Genomic DNA, 23201 nt, shown 5'->3' on the forward strand with positions numbered 1-23201 from the left:
ACTTTTGCCATTTTAAACATGATTTTTTTCATTAAAATAAAAATAAAGATTAAACTGTACGTGATTTGTAATGTATAATATGCCAATAATTTTGGTCTTAAACTTTTTATTCATCAGGAACAAGGTGGGGTTTATCCTAATGATTTAAGAAAGTAACACGTATTTTGCCACTGCTTAGATGTAGTTCTGATGCACTGACAAATACAGGGGCAAACAAAGTATGCAAAATCCTAGTTGTATGTAGATAGAGGCAAGAGTGTCTGGAAAAGGGTAAAATTGTGCTTCTGTGTGAATTGACTTTACTGAACTCTAAGCTGTAATGAGCTTATAGCGACTTCAAGGGAAGGCAAGCAGCATGGCAGTAACAAGTAGTTAACACTGTGTGAATAGAAAGCTAACACAGAGCCAACTGAAAAGTCAAGTGAGGCTGGCAGCAAATGATCACAGTCCTGCTTAGAATTATGCAGCTTGCGCTACTGCAGACAAAGCAATGACATCAACTGCAGGACAATGTTGAACACACTTTAAGAATGAGAGAGAAACCTACACATTGCTGGAGAAATGACTTTAAACAATCTGAATTATGCTCAATGAACCTATAAAGAAACCCAATACAGCTATGTATTTCAGACCAACTAAATGAAGGTCAATTCCTGTTTTACAGCATTATTTTTATACAAAAATCAAATCTTCATTTATACTGCAAGTACATACTGGACACCTGTTATATTAAATTTTTCTCCAAACACAAAGTAAAAATTAAAGCAATAAGACATCAAAGCACATCAGGTCTAAGGTACTTGAGCCGCCACAGCAGTTGATCCATCCTAGAAACAGTTTTGATGAGAAGCACGTTTACTGAGGGAAGAACTAGACAACATTCAGAACTGGAGCTTGGCAGGTTAATTAACATGAACAAAAATACTTTTCCTAAACAATTTACTTGTCTATGGGAGACTGAACCAAATGCGTATCAGAAGTCAAAAGGGTTAGTTAATAGATTTTGTTCGGATGGAAGTCAAGGAGGTGAGACATCATGGGACCAGTGGTATTCTTAGAAATATATTACTCAAATATCTTCAGAATAGACTACAAATCTAAACATTTAAAAAAAAATCACAAGTACTTCCTGTAAAAAGCTTACTGGAAATGTGAAGGAAAAAAAAGTATCAACATTCAAATCATTGATTGAAATGCTTATATTGCTAACTGATGATGTATGATATTGCACCTTCTTTTAGGAAACAGCGAGTTGGATATTTAAAAATTTTTTTTTCACAAATGAATCAAAAAATCAGGTTCATGGAGTGAGAATCTGTTACACTTTTTTCTTAAGTAACCCACTGGGGATCACCACGAAGAGAAGGTGACAGCTGCCTGAAGCAAAGGAAGAAGGCTTTTCTCATTCCATTCATTGATGGGGGAAAAGGGAGGGAGTATTCAATGCTTATAATTGATGCACCCTTAGCAATCAGTGTGCAACAGCAAACACAAGGGAAAAAAAACCAGTGTACAGTACTAGTGCTGTTTAAATAACACACCAGATTATACATTGCAGCATAATTAAAACTACACACACATTCTTGGTACATGCTGGTATATAGGATCTCATACACACATTAGCTACCATGCCCTCACACAAATAGTTGCATACTCTCACACACACGGATACATTTATCACCAACAGTCACACGCTGCATTCATTTCCACTCACAGTTTCTGAAGGCTCTATATAAGGTAGATTGCTATATCATCTGGAGCTACCACTTTTTATAAAAGCACATGCTAAAAGATCACGTCCACTGTAATCTTGCAGCAACACTCGGAATGATCACACAAAAACCAGGGAATGTTAGTGCACACACGAAATTAAGCTAAAGAAAAAGTCTTTGGAGTTCCAATCACACGGTTAGTATAACAATCCCATAATTGTGAAGACTAATTGTAAGCTTTTATAGTTGATTAAGTCACACAGTGCAAAGAAAGGTCCATTGACCCTTTTGGTAAAGGGAGGGCTGGAAGCCACACAGATTAAGTTCAATGGATAGTCCATATATACATGTGATGAGGAACACCCAAACTGAATTTGTGCTTAGGTTGGTCATTCGGAATCCCGATGCACTTCTGAAGCATCAGCTCGGCAAATTGGGCAAGTACGGTTTGCCTGAAAAACAAGAGAAAGTTGCCTGAATTGTGGCTCACGTGATGAAACATGTTCATGACAATGGAACTATTTTTACTTCTCATACAGCTTTTACATTCTTTGTTCCTTTGAGGAAGTACGAAGCAGTCATTTAATCTATCTTTAAAAATAATACCCCACAACCTCAAAGATGTAATAGCATATGGATGAAATTTTACTAAGTCCGTTCACCTAGCACCTCTTCAGATAAACTAAATAAGTGGCTTAAAACTACATCTCAACAAAAGGCACCAGAGCGTCTGCGAAACTCAGAAACAGGCATAATCTGCTCTTTTACTTTGTTTTTTCAAAATTTATTTATGCATACAAGAGCTGGGGCACAGGCCAGAGGTGTGGGGGGGTGAAATGCTTCACCAGAGACAGAGTGGGGAACAGAACAGGCAGATTGACTGAAATACACTGCTGAGGGGAGCAGCGGGCGAGGCAGGAGAGGTCTGCTGCGCCATGTGGGTAGCTCCCTGGTTGGGGATCGAACTCGTGCTGTAGTGGCTGTGGATAGCTTCACAGTACTGACACTTAAACCCTTGCACCACCAGGGAGGCCCTGCTCTTTTACTTTCAACCAATTATTCTCCAAACACTGTCATTTCTACATTATGACAGCTCTCAAGTCAGTCCTCTTCTTTTTACCCAATTGTTACTAATTGTTCTCTACTGCTCCAGAACATCCTTATCCATCACCCTGACTCAGAAAATTTGTCTTCTATTCCAGCCTCCAAATAGTGGCCAAATATCTTTTCTAAAAAGTATCAGTCATATCCTTTCCCATTGCTTTCAGGATCATGTCCAACCCCCTTCCCACTTCCTAGTAACTCCACAATAAGCAGATCACTGGTTATCTCTGATCTCATGTATTACGGCTTTGTATCTATCTTTTTTCCTAAAAAGTTAAAGACGCTTAGTCTTTAGGATTCAGTTTGGGCTAAACCGGGTGTCCTCTTAGTCACACAGAGTAAGACTGATCCTATTTTAACTCACTTGCTTTCCTCACCACACTGAAATGATCTAACCCACTATTATTACCCCCTACTGAGAATATTCTTTATATTTGTGTCACCTCAGTTTTTTATTTCTTTTTCATAGGAAAAAGGAGAAAATGGTCTGAGAATTAAATGGAAGCACTACAGGTTTATTCCCCCATGTAGCTTGCTGACAAAGGAGCTCCAGTGAGGTCTCTGGAACTCACAGAGCAAACTGTGGCCTAACATATTCAGGGGAAAGTCAAACACATTGCTAAAGGCAGGTAAACCATTTTCATGGTTTTCCATAATCACTCCCACAATGATGATCAAAGTTAATTTTAATTAGTCTTTTCATTTGCATATATTTTGAAATCTGTGTTTCACTTTTGTTTCCCATACCCACCACCCGACCAAACCATGGACTTTTTAATAATAAAGAAAATTCAATGTCATTCTCCTTACAGATGCCATAACTTTACCTTAAGCCATTTGTCAACACACTTGGCATGGAACTCATGGTTACAGGGTAAAACTCTAAGTAGCTGCCTTGACTCAAAATCACACATGCATACTACACACCTAGACAAAAAGAAAGAAAAAAGATCATTTTGCCTCAAAACCAAAGTGCCTTTGCATTTTGTTATGACTATCAAAGCTTACAAAACAGTTTATCATTTCACTTGTCAAAACACAGTAACATCTTAAGGCAAAACATCAGTACCCTAAAAAAAAAAAAACACCCCACGATATGAAGGCATTTAGGAAGAATGCTGTGCTTTACTAATAGATGATCAAGAAAATATCCGGTTTAATATCTAAGCCAGTCTTACTATTGAATAATATTCACCAAACAGTGCTGAAACAACTGATTACACGCTGAACAATGAAGGTGATTCCTACTGAACACATATACAAAAATTAACTCAAAATTGGATCAAAGGCCTAGACAGAAGCAGATCTTTGACTAGGCAATAGCCTTTTAAGAGATGATACCAAAAACAGAGATAAGTAAACTTAAAAAAAAAAAGGTGAGTCAAAAGATATAATCAAATTGTAAAAAGACAATTCATAGAATGAGAGAAATTTTTGAAAATTCCTGTCTCTCAGTAAAACTTGTAAATATGTAATATACAAATAACTCTTAACAAAAACAATAAAAATATAGCCCAATTTAAAAGTGGACAATGTCTGAATAGACATTTCTCCAAAGAAGATGCATAAACAGCCAGTAAGTACATTAAAGAAACTCAACAGTACTAGCTCCCAGGGAAATGGAATTAATATTTCAATGAGATCAATTTCATCCCCACTAGAATGGCAAAAGTTAAAAGACAAACAATAACAAGTGTTGGGAGATATGGAGAAATGAAAACTTTTTATACTTCTGGTGGTCAAAAACTTAAATACAGAGTAACCATATGACCCAATATACCTAGACACCTAAGAGAAATTTACAAATATGCACAGAAAAACTGCATGAGTGTTCACAACAGTATTATTCATACTAACCAAAAAGTAGGGACAATCTAAATAAATTTATATCTGATGTAAGAATAAATAAAATTTGCTGTATCTATAAAATGGAGTATTATTTGGCCATAAAATGATTGACACTAAATAATAGCAAGCTATACCATGAGGGGCCTTGAAAATGTTATGCTAAGTGTAAGAACTCAGACATAAGAGACTATGATTCCATTTGTGTGAAATGTTTAGAACAGGCAAATTTACAGAAACAAAAAAGTAAATTAGTGGGGCTATGCTGGGTGCAGAGGATTGGGAAGAAATAGGAAGTAGCTGGTAATGCATAAGGGGTTTCTTTTTGGGATGACAAAAGCTGTATAAATTTCACTGTGGTGTTCATTACACAATTCTATGAATATACTAAAAGGCACTAAATTGTACACTTTACCAAGGAGTTGTTATATAGAAGATAGTATAATAAGCAGAATCATTAAATAAAAACCTCAAACTTTACACATTTTATATATAGCAATATTATATAAAGCACTCTAGAGTTTGAAATAGAAACCCTAAAATTGCTAAGTAACCTAAAAACCCAGAACACTTCTAACAGAGCTTCATGAGATGATAAAAAAGTCCTCCATTTATACCTTCCTAGTTAGTGCAACTAAGAAACGGAACTTTTATTTAAATTAAATAGCCCCACATAAGTAGCAACTGCCTTATTAGACAATACAGGCCTAGAATATGAGATAAAGATTACTTAAATCTTTATCAAGTTATTTTTGATTACGAGCTTTTATCTTACAAAGTACAAAAAGAAATTTATCACTAGTGATGTGTGAGAAAGATGTACTTACAAAGTCTGTTCTGACTGGTGGTTGTTAGGATTAAACCGGTAAGAAGGAAGTTGTTCAATATCTGCCTTAGTCAGCCCTCGAGGCTTTGCCTCTCCTAGTCTCTCTGCCAGGTTTAACAGGGCCTGTAGAGGGAAAGGAGACATCTTATCTTTAAGTTTCTATTACAACAGGTTTTTGATTTTTTATTAAGTCTACTAAGGAAAAAACCTAAATACATACAAAAGTGGAGAAAGAACATAATGAACTTATATAAGCCTATTATCCAGGCTCACCATTCATGACTAATTTTATTTCATATATTACTTTCTAAACCTCACATTATTTTGAAACAAAGCACTGGTAAAATAGTTCTGTGTAAACAGTATGTTAATCTCAGCACTTCGGACATTTTGGGCTAGATAAAGTCTTACTGTGGCGACTGTCCTGTACATTATAGGATGCTTAGCAATATTCCCAGACTCTAGTCAGGAGATACCAAGAACACCTCCCCGCCCTACTCCCAAATTGTAGCAATGAAAAATGTCTTGAGATATTGCTAAATATCCTCTGGGGAATAAACTGTCCCCAGGTTGTGAATCACAGCTCTAAAAAATAAGGAATATCTACAATATCATACCTAAAAAACTAACAATATCAAATATCTTCATATCAAAAAACTTCAATATCAAATCTTTTTTTTTTTACAGATTTATTTTATTTACTTATGCATCCAAGAACTGGGGTACAGGCCAGAGATGTGGGAGGTGAGATGATTCACCAGAAACAGAGTGGGGAGGAGAACAGGCAGACCTACTGAAATACACTGCTGAGGGGAGCAGCAGGAGAGACAGGAGAGGTCTGCTGCGCTATGTGGGTAGCTCCCTGGCCAGGGATTGAACTCATGCTGCAATGGCTGGTGATAGCTTCATAGTGCTGAGACTTAACCCCTTGTGCCCTCTTTTGGTTTCTTAAGTACCCTTTTTGTTCTTATATTTGTTGACAAGATCAAGACCTGAAGAAATTTCCAGTCTCAATTCTGCTCACTGAACCTCAATTCTGATTTGTGTAATTAATATATTCTTTGGCCCCTGTATTTCCTATAAATTGGTAATTTGACTATTTTCATCAAAAGGCACATCATGTTTACTTGTTATGTTAGATCCACTGATGGAACATTGCATAATTTATTTAAGATGGTAAAAATAGTAACTCCTAATTTTATCATTCTTTTATTAGATGGAATATTTCTATATCAAGCAACTACCCCCCACAAAACTGTACTTAGTAAAATTTATATGGAAGACAGAGTAAAAGACCAACAAAGTTTTTTTTGAAGTTTCATTATTAATCATAGATTTTAACATAAATGATTAATCACAGATTTTAACATTTATTCCAATATACTGCAGCAATTATGCTCTTTGATCCTTACATCATACCTCCTTTCTCCCAGTTTTTAATGGTTCTGATTACTCTGGTTTTATCCTACAATCAGGCAGTCTTTTCTGTGCTGCTTTCCCTCTTTTCCCTCTTTTAAAGGCTGCCACAGGATTAAGAGGATGGGTATCAAATAAAAGATGGACAACGAAAGGAACACAATTTTCAAAAATCTCAATAATTAATGCTGTGGTAGCTATGTGTTTTAATATGATGGTGCCACAACACTGGCCTCAGGGCAGCTTTATTTGGAAAATTGGGTCATTTAAATAAATTGCTATCCCCTCACCATGTCCCTGAATCCTTCTAAATGCTAAAATAGATGTTTGAAAATTGTTATGTTTACTTGATGCTAATTGCAATTAACATAAAATTTTAATATACTTTCAATACTATTACATATACTATAGGACACTAAGGTGAACTAACAGAATTTGTGACAATTATATTCAATTAAAAAATGTTCATTAAGTCCTTACTGGACAGAGAATGTAATTATAATGAAGTCCTCAACAAATGTATATGATCTAGTAATCCAGACACCAAAAGGCAAGACATCACTAGTTTTATATTTGGTTTTATAAGAACAAAAAGGAATAAGTAACTCATTGAAATCTGGAAACAGACTAAAAATGCCTTCCACAGAGGTATTTAGCTGGATCTTGAAAAATGTCCACGACCCAAACTGTGGAGGGAGGGGGGAACTTTCTTAGGCAGAAAGACCAAAAGGAATAAAAGCAATTAGGCAAGAATGTATAGAGCAGATTCAGAAAATGGTGAGTACTCTGAAGTAGGGTGTGGTGTAGGTATATATACCATGAGATAAAACCAGAAAAGCAAGTAAGACTTTCTGATCGGAGTAAAGCAGAATGTCAAGCGTTCAACTCCAAATATAGTTTAGAAAAGGATTTCAATGCCAAATATAAAAACATTTTTTTTTTTAAACAGGGAAGTTATCACCATTTTCCTATAATATGTACATAAAGGTTTAATGAAGAATGTCTTTTCAGTATGACTTGATTTTAATATAAAATACCTACAGGATAACCAACTTTTTCTTACTGCTTTGTACACACTAACATAAACAGTATAGAATCAAAAATTATTAGAGACCTCTCCTCTCCCAGCGATATCTGGGAGTGGAATATAACTGCATTTTGAAAAACTACATAAGAATAAAAAGCATTTGGCTAAATCTCTTCCACATGCACTAAAACAAAACAAAGGTAATCTAAAATTTTGTTTCTATATGCGTCTCTTGCCTGTCCCCAGGTTCAATTCACCTAAACTGCTGTAGTATTTATATTGAGGCTGGGGTAAAAGAGAGAGCTAGCAGCATCAAATAGAAGTCATACCGTCACTCACATTCAACATATATAAACAAATCCACATTTGCTATCCAACCCCTAAACTGTACCTATTCCTAATCTCAAATAATAACAGTATCTAAATTAAAAGATGCCACCTATTTGACCAACTGTATCTTTGATTCTGTTTCTTCACAGGCATTTGCAGAACATTAAGAGCATGTTCTGTTGCAACTTTCTCATCCCTGCCTTAGTCTTACAAAGACCTTTCTTGTTCTTTAAGAATTGGTTCAAATACTTCTGCTTCCACAGCATCTTTTCAGAAAAACCCATCATAATTCATCATTCTTTCATTTACATTCTCTCAGAAGAACTTTCTGTAATTCTAACAGAGCACCAATCTCATCTTATCACAGCTGTGTAATAAGGGTTGAAGGGCTGAAATATCCTTGGGTATGCTAAACACTTTCATGACATATTTGTTATTTTAAAATGTATAAAGCACTTGCCTAATTAATATTTAATCAGATGAATGAGTAGAACAATACTTTTTATACACATACTACCTCTTAAATTAATTCAGTTCACCTACTAACCTCATAATTTTCTACTTCTCCATCTTCCACATCCAATTCAAAGCTGAAAGTTGGCCCCACTGTAGGTGGCACTGGAAGCATGGATCTGCAGTGACAATAACCAACACTAGCATTGATACATTAGTACATTATTTCAATGAACAAGACAACAACAAGGCCAACCCTACATTAGGAATGAGAAATAGTCAGTGTAATCAGTGTTTAAAAGAGTGATTTTCACTAGCAATAAGCAATTAAAAACTGACATTAAAAAATACCATCCACAATAGCAGAAAAAAAGAAACAAGGAATGTATTTAAACAAAGTAGGGCAGAACCTATATAATAAAATCTATAAATTACTGCCAGATAATTTTAAAAAGATGAATAAAGAAATATACCATAAGAAGACCAGAAGACTCAACACTGTTTCAATTTTCTTCCAAAACTTACTTACAGATTTCGTGCAATCCCTACCAATATCCCAGGAAGGTTTTTGTTTATTAATTAGGAACTGATTTTAAAATGTGTATGACTATGCAAAGAACTTTATATTGTTTTTATGACTTATATAAAACTGCAATTATTCAAATAGTGTGTCGGTCCTCTGATGCAAAGACTACACTTCCTAGTCTTCTTAGAAGGTAGTTAGTCATGAGTCAATTATGGTCAATGAGATATAGGCAGGAGTTATTATCTACACTCTTCTTTTCTTTTTTTTTAAGATTTATTTTTATTTTTACACAAGAACCAGGGTACAGGCCAGATGCGTGGGAGGGCTAGAGGATTCACTGGAGACAGAGCAGGGAACAGAACAGGCAGACTGAAGAAATACAATGCTGAGGGGAGCAGCAGGCGAGACTGGAGAGTCTGCTTCGCCATGTGGTATTCTCCCTGGCCAGCCGGGATTGAACCCGTACTACAGAGGCTGCGGACATCTTCACAGTGCAGCGCTCAACCACCTGCGCCACCAGTGAGGCCCAATATCTACACTCTTAAGGAAGTACTTGTGAGAGAAGACAAAATAGGCAGAAAGATCCATTTTGTTAGCTGGAATGGGAAAAGTATTATCTAGAGTCTGAGAAGTCATCTAATGTAGAGGAAGATCAGGGAGAGGAAACTATATAATTCTGAAGATAGTATATCCATTCCTCAGTTATAGGGCTAAAATCATCCACTTCTGGACTTCATTACATGAAACAGAAATAAAGAACTATCATATTTAATCTATGAATATTTTGGCCATAATCCTTATAGAACATTGTCTTAAGAAACATTCTCTTTTTCTCTTTGGGAGAAAAACAAGCATCAGAAGTTGCATAATCAAGAAGGTAGAAGTGATGCCAGCTGTAAGGCAAAAAACTTTATGAAACTTTTTCATTTTTTGAGGTTAATTTATTTTTTGGCTTATAAAGTTCTTGTTCCCTCACATCTCCCATGTCCTTGGCCTGTCTCTTTCTTTTTACCTTTAACAGTTCGCCCATTTCAACCCCTCAACATGAAATAAAAATATCTAACACTCTCTATATACCACATAAAAGGTGTTCAAAAGGTAAGTGAATTTCAGGGGAGTCAAAATCCAGAACTCATTAAAAGAAGAAAGATAGAACTTACAACACATATGGTAGTAAGCTGGGATGATATGGGGGAGGTGGTATCGGCTGCTGAGATCGGTATCTACTACGTCCTGTGAGTCTTCGAGGCATAAAAGGAGGATAAGGCTGTTGAGGGAAAATGTTTAAATAATTTAATATCATTCCAACTTTAGAATTATTTAATCTGTCAGATAAAATCTCTTCTCAATACCTAGAAAGTTCTTTACTATTCAAGTGGTATTTGATTTCTTTTTTTTTTAAAAATTTATTATGCATATAAGAGCTGGGGTGTAGGTGAGAGGTTCAGGGTGTGAGAGGATATACCAGAAACAGAGGGGAGCAGAACAGGCAGAGACAGAAATACACTGCTAAGAGGAGCATCAGGCGAGACAGGAGAGGTCTGCTGAGCCATGTGGGTTAGCTCCCTGGCCAGGGATTGAACTCGTGCTTCAGTGGCTGGCAACAGCTGCATAATGCTGCGACTTAACCTCTTGTGCCACCAGGGAGGCCTGGTATTTAGTATTTCTTAAGTGTTAATTTAACATAGTTGCCACAACTAACTAAAAACGTACATTTAGGTAAATATATATTTTTTTTAATAGAGGCATGTTTTATTTATTTGTTTGTTTGTTTGTTTATACATGCACTGGGTACAGTCAGAAGCGTGGGAGGGTGAGAGAATTCACCAGAGCCAGAGCGGGGAGCAGAGCAGGCAGAAGGACCGAAGCACACTGCTGAGGGGAGCAGCGGGCTGCAGGAGAGGTCTGCGCGCCATGTGGGACCCTCCTCTGGTGGCCGGGGAGCAGCCGGGGATCGAACCGGCGCCCCAGAGGCTGCGGGCAGCTTCGCAACCCTGCGCTCAACCACTGCGCCACCGGGGAGGCCCCATTTAGGTATATTTCTAAATACAATTTCCAATTGAATATTTTCAAGAATACAGTGATACAACTCAAAACTAAGTTTTCAAAGCAAGTAATTTAAATTAATAACAATGAATCAACACTTACTACTCCAAAGGACACCTCTTGATGCAAAGGATCATGTGTTAAGAACTGCAAAGGAGCTGATGGAGGTAATGTTGGGGGATGAGCTGATGGAGGGTAAGTGAAACCTCCTACTGGAAGATGTTCTCCTAAGAGTTCCACTTCATTTTCTATCCTTTGCAGAGGCTGAGGTGAGGGAAAAAAGCAAACTTCCAGCATTTAGACATAGAGTGCTTCTTAATAATCAATCCCTCCCCCCAATCTTTAAGGTCAGGCATCTCAATGTTCACATCACTCTAAATTTAAACACCTGGACATACTGTCTGTATTAAAATCTCCCTGCCTTTAATTAAATTTCAATAAAAAAGTCTCTGAAATAAACATTTCCACTATCCTTTAAAGGATACATTGCTTTTACTCTTTGAACTTTCTCTTTAAAATGAGAGAAAGAAAAGGCCAAAAGTCATGGAGTAAGCCACTTATATATGAAAGTTAAAATTACTCTGTCATGGCACACTATGTTCATAGGTTTTTCTGATACTTATTTCTTCAAAAGCTGAAACTGAACATGGTATGTATTTTTAAGTCCGAACCTAAATTGGTCAAGGCTAACTGGGATAAGATACAGCAGGCAGTATGCTATAGTAGAAAATTTATGGGCTTTGTTTGACATTAGATTCTTGGTCCTCTCACTAATCAGTCATGTGATTATACAAATTAATTTGAACCTTAGTATTGTCATCTGTAAAACTGACATATTTACAGCCTACTTCAAAAGAATGTCAGCAAATACTGAGATAATGTACAAGCAGCACACAGTGCTATGCAAAGCACACAGCATGTCTATGTGTTTTTTAAACAGCTTTGAGATATAATCCACATATTATAAAATTCACCTGGCTAATGGATATAATTATATAATTCAATGGAATTTAGTGTAATAATTGTCCAACAATCACAACAATCTAATTCCAGAATATTTTTATCACTCCCACCAAAAATGTCCCATATCCACTGGCAGTCACAACTCATCAATTCCTCCCCATCCAGTCCTGGACAACTGCTAGTCTACCTTTTGTTTATTGCATTTGCCTATTCTGGACATCTCAATATGGACTGTTATAATATGTGGCCCTTGCATTTGGCTTCTTTCAGTTAGCATAATGTTTTCAAGGTTTATCCACCTTGTAGTTTATCAGTACTTCAATCCTTTTTATGATTTAATAATAATCCTCTTTATACACCATGCTTTATACATTCATTAGATGACACTTTGTGTTGACATTTTTAAATATATTCTCAAGAACATGTGCTCATGAATGTTGGCTGAATTTCCTCCTGCAGGCAGACTAACAAATGCATTATTCCAATGTAAATAATTACTAACACGTAAGTTTGTAAGTCTATTTACAATTGAGAGGAATCAAAACTGAGGATGTGATGACAACATAAGTGAACCTAAGTTCTGATTTGGCTCTGTGACTCGACCTTTTAAAGAATTCCAAATTCAAAAGAAAACATACACACGGCAAAGAAAAAGAAAGAAAGAATCCCATATTCAAAAGTGATGGCTAATTTTTGCATAACCTTGAATTCCCAGATACCGGAAGTTAAGGAATCCTATCTTGATTTTAACAAAAGATTTCTTGCAGAAGTAGTTTTAGCTTTTCAAATAAGTCAAATTTCTGTCATAATTGGGTTTTACAATTTTCAGGAACACAGCCAGGTAAGGTCACCTCTCCCTGAGACCCAATAAGATGCATAAATCCTTACTAAAGGATGGTTAGACTCTATTAGAATATGTTGTCATGTTCCTTCCAGAGGGATGAAAACTTCCACTCTAACCATTTCCACCATACGGTCTCCCTTCTATTCTCTCTCAGTGCCTAATGGTTCATCAGATGTTCACCTTGGTCTGTTCAAAAAACTTCCTGTGCCCTCCTTTCAATTTACAGTGTTTATCTACCCCCTCAAGCCCTTACTCCTCAGTAATATGCCTCTCAGCTACATTCCAATCCCTGAACAGATTTAACTATGTTAACAGATGATTACATCTACTTTTCATCAGAACACAATGAAAACAAAAAAGTTCTTTTGAAAAAACAATTTAAGGAATACAAATCCTAACAAGTATAAGCAACTCAGTAATTTTTACTTTCCAACTAAGAAATATATGAAAGGGAAAATCAGTTCAACTGAATTTTTCTGCAGATTGTATTTCCTGAAGGACTGTAAATAAAAAGGAACAATTTTAAATTAAATAACATAAAATAAGCTGAAAGATTTAAGAAACTTTAAGATGAATGTATCTATATTAATTTGTATGTCTGTAGATTCCTTCATTCTTTTAAGAACCAGAAGAATGACTAAGTTACATCTACTAAGTTAATTTGCCTTTTATAGCTAAACACCATATGAAAAATTAAAGACACAAGAATAGATACCTACCGATCGTGATTGCTGTGTTTGGAAGGGGACAAACTGGCCTGGTGGTGGCAAATGAGGAGGATGATGAGGAGAAAGGTGAGGTGGATGTAAAAGAAATGGATCACTAGAAATAAGGGGTGGGAACGCAGCATATGGTACTGGTAAGTGCTGAACTGAACATGCTTGAAGCATCTGTAAGAGAAATGGTTTTTGTTAAAAGTATCAGACTATGTAATTAAAAAAAAAAACAACAACAACACTATACACTGAGACAGAAATATTCATTACTGTATCACTCCAAAAACCATACCAAAATGTTTTTATAATTTAATGAAATACTAGCAATAATTTTGCATTATTAGTAAAATACAGATAATTGTTACCAGTATTTTACTTATGCAGTTAAATACTGTATTATATCTAGTTATGAATCACTCAAAACACCTAACTTTCCTCTTAGCCTCTTAAGCGCCTATGAAATGGGAGAAGAGAGATGCAGAGAAAAGGAAAAGAGATCTCTACTTAATTTAATATATAGCAGATTCTACTGCTTTCCAAGAATTTCTCTTTTTCAATCTTGTAGAATTTTTTTTATTTCTAAAATTGCTATGCAAAGTATACAGCATGTCTGTGTCTTTTTAAAACAGCGTTGAGATATAATCCACATAAATTTATAAGAGCCCAATTCACAATTAAATGCTTTTTATGTGTTTTCAGTATTTTAGTCTGCTAATTTAACACACTGGTTGTTCTTTGACCTATTACCAACAAACGGTAAATTAATCTGCTAAACTGGTATAAGTATTTGTTGTATGTGTGCATTCATTTTAATCTCACTTTCAGCATAGGGTATTAGGATTATATATAGATTTAGCAAAGTACTTTGTTTTGAAGACATTATTGACCTTACACAAGTCATTTGAATCTCCTACCACTTTAGCTACCTCATTTATGAAATGAGGTTGGCCCAGAGGGTTGAAAGATTAAGAGGATAAAGGGTAAGAAATAGTAAGAAATGGATGTGAATCCCTGCTCTCTCATACTAACGGTCTCAGTGACATTAAGGAAGCCATTTTCAATTTCATCATCTAGAAAATGGGGATACCATTGTCATCACAGTCATCCTATGTGAGGAATAAATTAAGACCAAGCACTCAAAGTGCTCATTAAAACCCGGTAAGCACGGAAACTATTACTGTTGAGCACTAAAGTCTCTGAGACTACTATTAACTAGTCCAATATACCACAAAGCCAATCGTTAAGAAGCTTTAGTTATAAACAGCGCTAAGACCTTCAGGATATTCAAGTATGCATAAGTTAATTACTATAAAAATAAGTTTTGAAAGCTAATTTTATTAAATTGTTACTATAAGGATGCTATTGAGATTCTGTTATAAAACTATCTTTTTTGTTTGCTTCTACAATGCACTCAGCCATTCCAAAGAGACTGTACACACTTACTGGAGGAGGCACGCTACAGACAGGGAGGTGCTGTCCACTGAAAACCACAGAGCATCCTGGGACCTGCTGTGTGCTGCAAGCAGGGATGTGCTGGCCTGTGCAGAGTGGAATCCCATGTGGTGCAACTGTTGTTACTGTATAAGAAACAGGGACTGTGCCCTGATGGAGCTAATAGGAGAAAACCAGAACATTAGCTGTATAATAACTACTAAAAATTAAAACCTGGAATCAACAAAATTTCTGGAATATTTTTTTTTAAAGATTGCATATATACATAAAAGAACTGGGGTATAGGCCAGAGGTGCGGGGGTGAGAGGATTCACCAGAGACAGAGTGGGGATCAGAACAGGCAGACTGAGTGAAGTACACTAAGGGGAGCAGAGGGCAAGACAGGAGAGGTCTGCTGCTCCATGTGGGTCAGCAACCTGGCTGGGTATCGAACTCATGCTGCAGCGGCTGCGGGCAGCTTCATAGTGCTGAGACTTAAACCCTTGCAACACCAGGGAGGCCCCTGATTCCCTTTTTAAGTTGCAAAGATTTTTACAATGTATTTCTCCAACTGCTTCAACCAAAATATTTTTTTGTCACTGAATAGGAAAGCCGACTGCTTGAAGAGTGGTATGTGATACACACAAATTAGAGGTAAACGCTTCCCTTAGAAAGGTTTGAAAAATCCCTAATAATAATGAATTGTTGCATTAACTATTCTAGCGTGCCGTACAGAGCAGAAAACTTTTCTAAAAGAGAAAACGTAGAAAACTGAAAGCTTTTATCTTCTAATACCCGGTCACAGCCAATTAGAAAAAAATTTGTTAACGGTAACTAGCGAAACAATGTCAGAATGCATTAAATAAGTTAAAAGGCTTCCTCCTCTCTAAGCCAATCTTAAATATTAATATATCCTTTTATCTTTCTCTATAAGTAAACATATCCAAACATGATTGCCCACAGACTGCTGTCATGCTGGATTGTCTTTGGTTTTTTAATAAAACTGTTATCATATTATCCCACATCTTATTATTCCAGTTAATACTGTGTGTGTGGCCTTTTCTTCAAGGGAGATAAAGGCAATTAATTTTTTTTTTTTTTTGGATACTAACCAGATATTTCAAGTACAACTCAAAACAGAACTATATTCATATACCAATGGACAGTCAAGTTGTCACTCTTGCCAACAGAAACACAATTGTGAAAAATATCAAATCATATCCTTTCGTAGCAGTTTCATTTATTTCAGAGGGATTCTCGGGTTAAAGGGTGATTGTATTTTAAACTTTTGCAAAAGGTGGGATTGAGTAAGTCACAATCCCAACAATAACAATAGGGACCCATTTTTCTAGCACCTCTACTCTAGACGTATGTGCATTATAAGCATAGACTTATATGAATAAAGAAAAAACTGTGTCAACAAATTTGCTTAAATTTGCATTTCTGATTAGAGGTTGTACATCCTTTAAATGTTTATTAGGCATTTAGAGTTCCTTTTCTGTAAATAATCTAAAACCTTTGTTCACTGCCTATTAAAGACTGAGTCTAACTGTCATGGACTTTTTTATCCCCCAAAGATTTATTTATTTATGCATACAAGAGCTCAGATGTAGGCCAGAGGTCGGGGTGGTGGTGGTGGTGGTGAGAGGATTCACCAAAGACAGAGTGAGGAGCAGAACAGGCAGATTGACAGAAACAAACTGCTGAGGGGAGAAGCGGGTGAGTCAGGAGAGGTCTGCTATGCCATGTGATTTAGCCCCCTGGCTGGGGATCGAACTTGTGCTAAGTGGCTGGCAACAGCTTCATAGTGCTGAGACTTAACCCCTTGTACCACCAGGGAGGCCTGTTACGGACTTTTTTATTTATTTATTTATTTATTTATTGATTGATTGATTGATTATTTTTATACAGGCCAGCGGTGTGGGGTGGGTGAGAGGATTCAACAGAGACAGAGTGGAGAACAGAACAGGCAGATGGACCAAAGTACACAGCTGAGGGGAGCAGCAGGGCGAGACAGGAGAAGTCTGCCCCACCATGTGAGTATCTCTCCCACCATGTGGGAATCAAATCGGTGCTGCAGAGGCTGCAGACAGCTTCACAGTGCTGCGCTCAACCTGCTGAGCCACCAGGGAGGCCCTATTACGGACTTTTCAATGACACTTTTTTATTTGACTATTATGGAGAATTTCTAACATGCTTAAAAGTAGTACAATGAACCCCAAAATCCATCACCTAGTCCCTAAAACCATTAAACCACAGTCAGTCCATCCCTAGTACTTCACCCTTTCCTATATTTTGCTAAAGCAAATCCCAGGTGCCCATCATTTCAGTATGTTTTTCTTAAAGACAAGAACACTTAAAATAACCACAACAGCACTATCATACCTAAAATACTAAGTCAATGTTCAAAAATTCCAATTGTGTCACCAATATCATAAATGATTTTCAATAGTTTTCTTGATCAGCATACAAAAATGGCTTACATATTACAATTAATTTGAACATCTCTTTTAAATTTATAGTTGCTACTTGCATGTCTCATCACCTTCACTGCCACCACTTATCTATTGAAAACTCTGGGCTACTTATTAGTGTAAATCTATTTAAAAGTTTTTCAGTATGTTTGATTCTACTATTAAGAAATAAAACTGACTGCTATGTATGTGTTTTTGTAATCTATCAACCTGTTCATGAGTCTTAAAAGTGATTTATCTAAGGTGCTCAGGATTTTCTGTTTATATGATCTATTTTATCCACAAATATTAATGGTGTTATTTACTCTTTCTTTATTCTTACAAAGAGTAATCTTTTTCTTGCCTTCTGTCCTCTGTCTTGGCTTAGTCTGGTTTCAATCAACTGAAGAGATTTGATAGTATTGATCATTCTGACATATTCCAAGTATAAAGCACTATAGTGCTCAAAGTCACACCATTAAATATGCTGCTGAAGCAGGTTATCTAAACTCATTGTACATATATTTCTATTGGTTATCATTTACAGTCCTTTCTTTATGAACTTGGTTAACTGTTTACTGTTTACATGCCTTGAAAAATTATTTGGGGAACTCCTTTGAGAATTAAAATGAAGATTCCATCCTCTGAGGAGAATATGCATGCTTTCTAGACCCCTGAAGTCCTAATCGTATCCCATGTAGGAAGGGAATCAAACTTAAGTGGTCTTTGATTTCTGTCCTCTTTGCCTTCTACCAGGAGAAAATGGAAGCTGTATAAAATTAGGAACTAAGCTAAAACAGCTTCACTTTAGGCAAAATTGTTTCCCTGAATGTAAAAATATTCTGGAAATGTAAAACAAAAATGAAACACTTCAATAAACAGCCACCAACTTTTAGCATCTCTATTTCCCATACATTGTGTTACTGTACCTGATCATGTATGTCAACCATGACTGCATTCTGCTGGGGTGGATGAGCAGCAGGGTGTAACAGACGGGGAGATACATTCGGAGGGTGGAAGGCTCGAGGTTCCTCTATTGCTTGCTGCTGTGCATAAGGGAGATGGTGATAGTTTTCATCTTGACTAATGGAATTATGTCGAGACAGTCGATCCCTTCTTCCTCTCTGGCGCCTGACAGGAGGACTGTAATATAGGAAGTATCAAAAAATCATAATGTTCACAGTTGTGATCCATTAGGATTCTATCCTTTGCAACCCATCAGTGGTATGTGCTTTGGTAAACTTGAATATTAAGTTTTAACAATTGGGGTTCCCCATCAACTTAAAAAACTTAAAATTTAAATAAAATGTACATGTTTAAATAAAACTGGAATCAGTTCTCAAAGTATTTAGAACTCTACAACCAGCCAGTGTCTCTTTTTGGTTAACTATGAAATCTGCCTATAAAAAGATGAGCCATGTATCAGCAATTTCATATAATCTATCATTTTGCTCCCTTTATTTTATAAACATTACAAAATAAGTTTTAACCTGCAGTTATTTTACCAGTATTCCTCATATGCCTAATGGGTACCTGATGTTTGTCTATTTGGTTAAGACATACAGAAAGACAGTGTTGTTGTATGGCCCAAATGACAATTTAAAAAAAAATTAAAGTAGAAAATATATGAAACAAAAGAAAAACATTTAACTTGTTGAGAAGTGCAAATATAATATTAATTGAAGAAATGCTGAGACTGGAAATAATTGACATAGGTACTCAATGCTGCTCTTGACACATCATCCTCCAGTTTTTGCGCCACTTATTAACTGCCTTGTCGCTATTTTTAGTATAGCTTCTTTTGCTTCAAAATCTATATAATGTATTTCAACTGAATTTAAAATGTTATCCACCTCAGAATTTACTTTAATGTTTTATTTTGAGATAATTTCAGTATGGTCTTTACATACCACTCTCTGATTTCCTACATGCTATTATCTTTCATAAGCATAGAAAAATTATCAAAATTAGTAAACCATGGTACCATACTATTTATCAAATTGAGACTTTACTAGTTTTTCCACCAATGTCCCTTCACTGTTTGCAGAATCCAATGCAGGATCCCATATAGTTGACATATCTCCTTAATCTCCAATCTGTGACCGTTCCCCAGTCTTTCACGATCATGTTATCTCTGAAGACAGGCATTTAGTATGTAGTACATTCTTCAACCTGTGTTTGTGTGATGTCTTCTCAAGATCTGCCTGAAACTATGCATTACTGGAAAGGTTACCATGGGGTAAGAGACCATTTTCAGTGAATCATATTAAGGGGCACTTGATACCAAATTGCACCACTAGTGCGCAAGTATTACTGACCACTTGGCTAAACTGCGATCAGCAAAGACCCTCTCCCATTCTCTCCTTTGTAATTACCAATATTTGTGGGAAGATAAGTTTCAGACCATGCAAATATTCTGCCTTTGTTCAAAGTCCTGCCAGTAATTCTAGCATGCATGAATGGATCTTCAACAATCACTCTAATGTTATTCCAGTGGTGATTTTCAATTTCATTTTATCTACATGTAGAAAGTATAATAAAAAAGGAAGAATCATCACTCCTCTCCCATTTATATTTATTCAGTTGTTTATAATCAGCATAGGCTCATGGATATTTATTTTATTCTCTGGGTTATATCTTATTTTGTTCAAATTATTACAATTTTATCCAATGGGAGTACTTTCAGTTTGGCTCCTGTGCCCTTTTCAATATGTCCCTATCCTTTTTTTTAAGATAGAAATGTTTATTTTATGAATAGCTTTCTTTTTTGTAAATTTTTTAACATTTATCATTTTTTAAATTTTTTTAGATATTTGCTGCCCCCCACTCCCTCACATTGAGTCCCCATAGAATTTCCTTCCCCAAGGCACTCATGCACCATCACCACAGTACCCTGTGCACCTCCCTCCCTCCAATCCCTCTTCCACCTCCTTCCCTGCAGTATGTCTCTGGTTTATAATTGTCTGGTTTTGCTTTGTTGTGTTTTTTACTATTATTATTATTTTTTTTTTACAGTGACGTCTTATTTGGTTCCCCTATATTCATTCCTGTTATAAGTGAAACCATCCGATATTTTTCTTTTTCCTTCTGGCTTATTTCACTGAGCATAATTCCTTCTAGCTCCATCCACGTTGCTGCGAATGGCATGAGTTTATCTTTTTTGATTGCTGAATAATATCCCTGTCCCTATTCTTTTGAGAACTTCCTTAAATATCTGGTAACCAATATGCCTCAGGATCTTTTTATTCCTCCCTATATCAGTCCAGGAATTAAACAGTTTGCCAAAGACCACATGCTCTTTTAATTGTTGAATGGTATTTAGAAGTCAAGATCAGGGCACTAGGTGTGCTCATCACTACATGTCACTGCTTCTAATCTGAGGGAAAAAAATATACATACTAAATCATGTTAATACACGTATCGACACCTCTCTTTGTACAAATGTTCTACAGATGTGTTTATCAATATGTATCACTAAAAAGAAAAATAAATTGCTAATTAAACAATAACATCAATTTTAAGTCTTTATTTAATGTCAAGTTGTCAAAAACATACTCCATAAAATCAAAATAGAATACATTTGCTCAGATTCACACTCACCTTCCCAAAAAACACCCAACCTGTGTAACAAACTTTAAGGGACCCTCTCAATATTGTTACTGTCTCTTGTTGCCACTTACACTTACTTCTCTACTCAAAAACAATTTCAAAAACTCGAACTAAACACAAATCAAAATCTAAGGCCTTGGCCTGACATCTAAGTCACTTTACAATTTTGGCTCCTATCTTTTCTATATTGCTTCTTTTTTTTTTTTTTTAAATAGAGGCATGTTTTTATTTATTTATTTGTTTTGTTTGTTTGTTTCCTTGCTTATACATGCACTGGGTACAGTCAGAAGCACGGGAGGGTGAGAGAATTCACCAGAGCCAGAGCGGGGAGCAGAGCAGGCAGAAGGACCAAAGTACACTGCTGAGGGGAGCAGCGGGCGGCAGGAGAGGTCTGCAGGCCATGTGGGATCCTCCTCCTGTGGCCGGGGAGCAGCCGGGGATCGAACCGGCGCAGCAGATGCCGTGGGCAGCTTCGCTACCCAGCGCTCAACCGCTGCGCCACCGGGGAGGCCCTCTATATTGCTTCTTATTAAATCTGTTTATATGAGTCTTTGTAACAGTACAGTCAGGGAGCAGTAATGAAAAAAATCTAGAAATAACAGTGATAAAAGGTGGAGTAGTATTTCTTTCAGTTGATTTTAAATTAACAACAGATATATACTTAGTCATTTTGGTGTATAATTTTGTGAACAACAAAGTTTTTCCCCTGTGGCTTCACCTGCCTTTCATTAGACTACGTTTTCTAATTATGCTTTTTATCATCTTTTCAATTCTATGAGTCATACATTCTAGTTCTGTTCTAGTGATTGCCCTTAAACTTCTAAAAAGATATTTCCGTTTTTCTAAATACATCTGGATTTATTCAGCATTCCTTGAGGGTATAAAATGACATTTAATACTTTTATTTCTCACTGCTTTTCCCGTCTCATGTTCAAACTTCTGTATTTCTCTTTTTTAAACAATAGATGCATATTCAGATTTAGCTGTATGTCCTTTTTGCTTCCTCTGTTAACTTAAATGTCTTAAATCCTAATTCTTGCATTTATTCTTCCTTCTACTTCCCAGAGTATGGTATTTAATAATTCTTTCAGGAAGGATCTCTTACTGGTCAGCCTTCTTTGTCTCTGTAAGTCTGAAATGCTTTAATATTTTGACTTCATACAAAGTGATAAATCAGCTACTAGAAATCAAAGGTGCCTCTTTTTTTTTTAAGATTTATTTATTTTTATACAAGAGCTGGGGTACAGACCAAAGGCGCGGGAGGGTGAGAGGATTCACCAGAGGTAGAGCAAGGAGCAGAACAGGCAGATGACAGAAATAAACTGCTGAGGGGAGCAGTGGGCACGACAGGAGAGGTCTGGCACACCATGGGGGATTCTTGCCGGCTGGCAGGAATCAAACCCGCACTGCAGAGGCTGTGGACAGCTTCATAGCAAGGCGCTCAACCTGCTGCACCACCAGGAAGGCCCCTCAAAGTTGCCTCTTTAAGAATGCTTGTAAATTTTTATTTATCCTTGGTTAATGTTTTAAATTTCACCAAGATCCTTCATCAACACTCAGTCTTTGAGGAAAATGAATTTGTATTAAAAAATGTTCCCTATTGTCTCTATCTGCAAACATTTTAGACATATTTAGAAGTGATGGCTCTAACTTATATTTAAGCCTTCTTCCCCATACTTTTTGCATTTTGCCTTTTTATTCTACATTATGTGAAAATTTGTCTACTTTATCTTCCAGAAACTAGGATACTTTTTCTGCTCATTTATTGAGTTTTCAATATTTCTAGCTGCCTTTTACAGATACAATAACTCAAATTTCTGTTACTTACTCTAAAATTCCATTTATAACTTTTTCTTCAAGTTCTTGGTACTACTGAGTTTAGGGCCCTTTTTTATTTTGT

At 36.2% G+C, this 23201-nt stretch overlaps 1 protein-coding gene across 2 annotated transcripts in view; it reads right to left on the bottom strand.

Moving 5' to 3' along the window:
* Positions 1–2101: 2101 nt before the first annotated feature.
* RNF38 (ring finger protein 38) overlaps positions 2102–23201 on the bottom strand; it is a gene marked incomplete at both ends in the record, with an annotated part of 106303 nt that continues 85203 nt past the window's right edge. For both annotated transcript variants that reach the window (XM_084239187.1, XM_084239188.1), the window contains 9 exons: positions 2102–2164; positions 3644–3743; positions 5489–5610; positions 8808–8892; positions 10400–10506; positions 11388–11549; positions 13812–13982; positions 15252–15419; positions 18622–18835. In XM_084239187.1, coding sequence (XP_084095313.1) covers positions 2102–2164; positions 3644–3743; positions 5489–5610; positions 8808–8892; positions 10400–10506; positions 11388–11549; positions 13812–13982; positions 15252–15419; positions 18622–18835 — 1192 coding nt within the window. The remainder of the gene's footprint in view (positions 2165–3643; positions 3744–5488; positions 5611–8807; positions 8893–10399; positions 10507–11387; positions 11550–13811; positions 13983–15251; positions 15420–18621; positions 18836–23201) is intronic.

This window comes from Talpa europaea (genome assembly GCF_964194135.1).
Source record: "Talpa europaea genome assembly, chromosome: 7".
NCBI classification, from domain to species: domain Eukaryota; kingdom Metazoa; phylum Chordata; class Mammalia; order Eulipotyphla; family Talpidae; genus Talpa; species Talpa europaea.